General features: G+C 33.1%; 1 protein-coding gene across 10 annotated transcripts; it reads left to right on the top strand.

Annotated features, from left to right (window-relative positions):
• The first annotated feature begins 1,485 nt into the window (after window positions 1-1,485).
• LOC141689501 (putative white-brown complex homolog protein 30) lies at window positions 1,486-5,709 on the top strand. 10 transcript variants are annotated; one of them, XM_074493814.1, is made up of 12 exons: window positions 1,486-2,102; window positions 2,558-3,017; window positions 3,147-3,199; window positions 3,275-3,442; window positions 3,577-3,611; window positions 3,683-3,801; window positions 3,896-3,964; window positions 4,077-4,150; window positions 4,230-4,461; window positions 4,628-4,676; window positions 4,982-5,069; window positions 5,258-5,709. In XM_074493814.1, the coding sequence occupies exons 2-6, from the start codon at window positions 2,809-2,811 to the stop codon at window positions 3,689-3,691; spliced, it is 474 nt and encodes a 157-aa protein (XP_074349915.1). In that variant the 5' UTR covers window positions 1,486-2,102; window positions 2,558-2,808; the 3' UTR covers window positions 3,692-3,801; window positions 3,896-3,964; window positions 4,077-4,150; window positions 4,230-4,461; window positions 4,628-4,676; window positions 4,982-5,069; window positions 5,258-5,709. The 10 variants fall into 10 exon arrangements, with proteins under 10 accessions (XP_074349915.1, XP_074349914.1, XP_074349913.1 ...); XM_074493813.1 differs by having other exon boundaries at window positions 3,683-3,964; XM_074493812.1 differs by lacking the exons at window positions 3,577-3,611; window positions 3,683-3,801; window positions 3,896-3,964 and having other exon boundaries at window positions 2,558-2,726; window positions 2,889-3,017.
• The last annotated feature ends 850 nt before the right edge of the window (window positions 5,710-6,559 follow it).

The raw sequence follows: 6,559 nt of genomic DNA, 5'->3' as shown, positions 1-6,559 counted from the left end.
CAACCCGGATCCCCGACCCCGGATCTGGGGGTGTTACAGCAGAACTATATTGATCCAAAGGTATATAGAGAACTGAGTTCTCGATAAGTCTAATTGACTTCTCGACAAGTCATTTTAAGATTTCTCGAGTGAGTTCTCGATAAGTCAATTTACTGACTTCTAGAGTGACTTCTCGTTAAGCTTAAATATGACTTATCGATAAGTCCTTGTTAAGTACTCTAGTGGTGTTATTTCACAGAGTTCTCTACAAGTACAATTTTTAAACTTATCAATAACTTAGAACTGAAATAATTAAATTTAATAAATTATTTTGGTAAAATACTTTTTGAAAATTTATTCTAATTTTATTTTGAATTTATTCAAATAAAAGTTGGAATTCATTCAGTCCATTTTTGGACAAACTGGGTATTTATTTGACATCTCGATAAGTCATTTCTTAGTTCTCTATAACAGTAATTTAAAATGACTTCTCGATATGTTTTTCATCTCTTAAAATGACTTCTCGATAGGCTAATTTCAAACATCTATTTTTGAGTTCTCGACAAGTCATTTGTTTTTACTATAAATACCCAGACATCTCGATACATATACATACTTACAACTTTCGAGATCTCAAGTGACCTAGCTTTCAATCCAAAACCGATTTTTCTCTCATTTTTCCTTCTTTCTTACAAATCTCTCACTACGCCATAGATCGGATTCTGCAACCGTTCACACTGGCATTGCAAACAAAAGTGTAATAATAGCCTTCTAAACCCATGTCCATCGCAACCCCTATTTTTTGATGTTGCGGTATAGTCAAAATGTGTTACCAAAATGACATAGATGATTAAAGATGATTTTTTATTTTAACTAATTAATAATTATTTACATATAAATGAAATAATAATTGAAATATATATTTTATTTATTTTTAGAAGTTAATAATATTAGTGTAGTGATTTACAATATTGTATTGATAAATTGAACGCTTTATAAAACACAACAAGCCATTAATTAGTTGATATATTGATCATTTTACGATATTTATATATTTTTTAATTTATTTATTTCTCATTATTAAATGTTAAAAATAATATTATTTAAAAAAGAGAAATTAATGATTTAAATTGCGAACACTGGTCTAACACAGATTTAATAGGGTGTTATTACAAATATTTATGATATTTTTATAACACGAGAAATTTTTAATTATTTGAAAAGGATTAAAATATTAATATATATATATATATTTATATAAAATAATTAATTAATTTTGATTTCTAAAGTTTAACTATTCGTTAAATGAGTAATTTATGATAGTATTTATAAAGCATTTTACAATTTAAAATTTAAATTTTAAATGATAAAATTTATAAAAATAATTAATAATTTTAATATCAAAATATATATTTATAAAAAAATAAAAAATCCAAAAAAGTTTTAGAGGGGCGGCGAAATTGCCGCGTTGTTACTTAAAAAAAAATTGATGTTGTCACTTATACGCAAAAAAGATTTTAAGAAGAATAATACTGGTATTGATTTCCCTATTTTCCACCCGACTGAAACTCTAATTTTTAATCAATATTCAGGCCAAAACCTTGTTTGCTCATACAAATTGATCATGAATTCTTATTCTCCTTGCTTTTCTCTCTCGATTCATATACAAAAGTCAATAATTCTAATCCTGAATCACTCAATTTCTCAAACCCTAATTTGTTCTTCGTAGATGCTCTCTCTCTCCCATTATTCAGTCAAATCTCTGTATCTTCTCAGTGATATGATGTTAAACACGATGTTAAAACACTTATTTCACTCGTTCGAACTTCAAATTGATTATTCGATCATTATTTCGAAGCTCTTCAGTTCATCAATGGCGATTCCACATCTCGGTGACGATTCCAGGCTAGTAAAGACGATTCATTGCCCTCCTCACGAAGATCAAGCTCAAATCAATGGTGGCCGCATCAAAACTCGACAACTCGATTATGAAACTCGGTGAGTCAACTCAAGGGCTTGAACCTAGTCAGGCTTCTACAGTCAATTTCACTGCAATTGCTGGATAATCTGTACTTTGAGGTATAGATATAGGTAGTTCCATGAGACTTAAGGCCATGGCTCAGGTGAAAATTTCTCAAAACCCTTGTATTTTTCTAAGTAAATCGATGTCTGTGTATTATTCGAGTTATTTTTTAGATTGGGTGCTATGTATATATTGTTGATGTCTTGATTAGTGCTCAATTAGCGTAGAATTATATGCATTGAGTATGTTGATTAATTCTAGTGGCAATAACTTTGTCTACTTGTCTGATTATAGTGTGCAAGCACTACATTATCCTTGCTAAGTGATATTTAAAGGGTTTGTAAATTGATAAATTATGCATTACAATACAATTTTACAATACAATTCCGTGATGGTTAATTCTGAGATTGCTAGATGGCTTGCTTGATTAATAACATTGATATATCTGTGATATCTCTTGAACTTAGCAGCTTGCTCTAATGGTTCTCAAATTTATGATATTTTTTTTGCCTTATTTTTATAAACTAATGTTCTGCTTGTTGTCCTAAAACTCAGACTAAGACCTCATCCCAAACCAAATAAAACAAAAGCATTCTGGTAGACAAAATGGTTGATTGTGGTTTCTCAGCAGATGCATCGACAACCACTATGTTAGAACATCTACACTTATCAGAAGTACATGATCCAACTCTCCTTGTAGTGCATCGGAAGTTCTTGCATTCAGGTATGTTACTTCTTAGTAAATATCTTTTCTTTCATGTTGGCAACTTCACACATAATAGCAGTTCTTGTTCTTTCTTAGGTGTATGTTTTCTGCTGATAACTATGTAAAACCTAACAAAAACTGTAATCTAACTTCGTGGTTTTCTGGATGTGAGCCTGGAAGGGCTTGTAGTGATGGAAAAGGCAAGGACGTCGATATGAAGAATAAAAAGGAAATGCCTTCTCGAACTCTTGACTGTCTACCTTGTTGTGAAAGCTTTTTTTTGCCCACACGGGCTTACCTGCATGATGCGTAAGTATATATATTTTGAAAGACATCATAACTTACAAATGCAGTGACCATAATGTATACTGTGTATGTTTGAAATAGAAATCTCACTGTTCTAATATATTTGTGTTATTGAATTTATTGTATCTGTAGCTTGCCCTCTAGGTGCTTATTGTCCAGTTGCAGAACTCAACAAAACTACTGGTGTATGGATCAGTTGAAATTCATCCTTTAACTTTTTTTCTTTTTAATCTCATTAAATGTGCTTCTTCTTACACAAGTGCACAAAACAAAATCTCCATCTATACCTATCAACCTCCTTCTGGGGATGAAGGCCATAAGTGTGGAGCAGCAGACATGTGGGGAGATGTTATGTCTACCAAAGAGATATTTTGTTCTGCAGGATATTATTGTCAAACTCCTACAAAGAAAACTACTTGCACCAAGGGGTACTCATTCTAATCTCTAACTTAATTTTTTTCTCTTCTTGATAGTGATATAGCTCAGTTTTTTGTTATCCATTTTTTAATCACGTAATATGATATGCTTAACAGTTTAATGATGTGTGTTTATTACAACGCAGACATTACTGCAGGACTGGATCTACAAAACAATAAAGTATGAGTCTTCTTTTGTCCATGAAAAAATTTATTTCTTGTTCATCTTTTGATCAGAAATGTGTTTCACAGAAAAGGTGAATTTAGGAAAATGACAATTAGGCCACCTGATAATACATATGAACCGAGCTAGCATGTCATTCTGCTATGTCACCTTTTGCTTCTGGAAATATGTTTTGTATGCAACAGAGGTCATGCATGAAATTTACTCTTTCCTTGATTACATTTAGAATTTGTACTAAAACAATTATTGAAGATCAAATTTTATGAGCCTAAAAAATGCAGACTAGGGTCCTTGACTGTCAACAATCATACTTGATTTATGCACTTCTGTGCCTTGCGGAGGTCGAACATGTAAATTTTTCCCAAAGCTCCTTAACTTTATCATCTTTCGCCTCAGCTATCGAGTATTTGTACTCAAATTAAGGTTGAAGAAATAATTGACTACGTACGGATGAATTTTCAGGTTGTTTCAAGATGGCCACCTGTGATGCACAAACCGAGAATCAGTATACTACAGCTTATGGCATCTTGGTTTCTGTAAGTTTATTGTTCAAAGAAAGTTCAGTTTAAGTTTTAGGTGGAATGCTTTAATTAATCCTGTTATCGATCGATATAGGTTGGGTTGACACTCTTACTTCTGATCATCTACAACTTCTCTGATCAAGTTCTCCATCTTAGAGAAAAGAATAAAGCAAAGTCCAGAGAAGCTGCTAAAAGGAGTGCAAGGGAAACATGAACTTAAGTGTTTGTTTTCTGTAATTGCACCCTTCTGGTACATGAACTGTGATAGTATCGGAAGTTTAGCCTGGTACATAAACCGAGATAATATTGGAAGATAAACAAATAGGGTATGACGATGAAAATCTTGATATAAGTACTCTATTCTATAATTCTGATCAGGCAGAAACACTACTACCTGCTGTAAGCTTGTCTTCTTTGACTAATTGCAGTATAAGCATTTACATCCTTTATGTTATTAATGTGTTTGTTATCTTATGTGTGACTGCTGTACAGGTTTACATGGGCATGTAATGAGCAGGGCCTTAGGATAAGAAAATCCCAGGTTATTATATTTATGTTGTTAGATCCGTAACTAACTTAATATGATATATTTATGGCATTGGTATGAATTTTTCCTTGATATGTTTACTTTAGCATACTACTGTTTTCTGTAATTTTATCTTCACAAATACTTATAACTCACTTGACTTCAGTTGAGTACCTTCATAAGAACAAGCATGGCACATGTTTAGTTAATCCTTCATGCAGTACTGTGATTTAATTGCTAAACCCTATTGTTAGATCAATTTATTTTATATTTACAATCTCTGCTTTAGAATGGCTGTATTAATATGTTATTTCCTACAGGTTCAAATAAATCAATGATTATGATTCCTAAAGCTGCCAACCTGGAAGGTGTAGCTAAGAAGGTGGAAGGCCAAACTGTTCTTTGCAGGTCATATAAGCTTCCTCTATTTTATAGTACATATTGCATTCTGTTGTTGCTGCTATTTTTTCAGTCTACTACTGCTATTTTTTAAACTCCGCCGCCATTATATAAAATTTTGATTCTTTGCATATTTTTCTTTTAAGTTATATATATATCTAATATTGATTTTAGAGACTGCATGACAAAAAAAGCAGGCAAGAAAGTCATTTATCTTTTCGAGCAAAGCAAGCCTGGAACAACTCCTAATTATGACTAAAGAGCAGAACATGAAGTAGAAGAATAGTTGTGGATGGTATGGCAGAGCTATGCACCACATTTTCAAGTGACCATGATGATGGCACCCTTGTTACGATGGTCACTCCTATTACTGGAGTTGTATCTACCTAGTCAGAAGCGTTCTAGCAGCATTCTCGTTCTACTTTGTTTTTCTCAGTACTACTATTTTTGATTTCGAACTGTAACTTTAACTTGTTAAAACTTCCCCTTTTTTATGGTTGGTAGACAATTAGTGGTATAAGGATGGTAGTACGGTGATGGTGAAGGTAGTGGTAGTATGGGGTAACTGATGTTATGGTTTGTGGATTGTGTTGGTTTTAAGACAATGGTCTTATTTATGGGCATGCTAATTTACAAACAGTTTCTAGCATTTTTTTTGTAAAAGCGTTGCAATAGGTCTTTATAGTGTTGCTAATAATCAGTGTAAAATGTTACAAAAACACTAAAAAAATGTTGCAAAAAACACTAAAAGGCGTTGATGTAAACATGTGGGCTCCTATGCGGGGCTCATAAATATTGTACTGATAGCCCAAACCCTGTTGTAACACTTTTCAAGTCCTACTGCAACCACATTGGTGTTGCAATAGCATATTTCTATAACAGATTACCAAGGGTTGCAATAGGGTGTCCCCGGGGTTGCAAAAAACTCTATTGCAACGCCTAAAATTGTAATCCCGAAAAGAGTCGTAATAGCCTTTTTTTGCCTTTAGCAATGTTTTTTTGGCCTTTAGTAACGGTTTATGGGGGTTGCAGAATCGAATCTATGGCATAGTGTCTTTTACCCACTAAAATTCATACTTATATCAATGACAACCAATAATATTGCACCCTTCATCCCCAAGGAGACCAACTTTCTTGCATTTCTTTAAGTAAACCAAGCACCTGAAACTTTTTAGTGTTTTGTCAAGTTCCTTTCTGAGACCTACTTTGTAGGTGCTCTTACTGCTAATCATGTATTGTATTTGGATGTGTTAGGGGATTTCTGGAACACAACAACAACAAGGACAGTTGTGCATGAGAATCAAGCTGCAACCATAGTGATAAACTGCACAATTAAGGGACAACATGTGAAGATTCTTGAGGATGATGTTAATAAAGCTTTGGGCATTCCTACTGACAAGCTGGTGGAGGCTCCAACTCAGGATGAGCTGTATGAATTCATGGACTTCATCAATTACTCTGAGAGGATCATTCTGGACATCATGAACAAGAAGTATCTG

The sequence above is a fragment of the Apium graveolens genome, chromosome 10 (assembly GCF_009905375.1).
Source record: "Apium graveolens cultivar Ventura chromosome 10, ASM990537v1, whole genome shotgun sequence".
In the NCBI taxonomy this organism is placed as follows: Eukaryota; Viridiplantae; Streptophyta; class Magnoliopsida; order Apiales; family Apiaceae; genus Apium; species Apium graveolens.
Note: the sequence above shows the minus strand (reverse complement) of the source record. Positions and strands in the feature narration are given on the sequence as shown.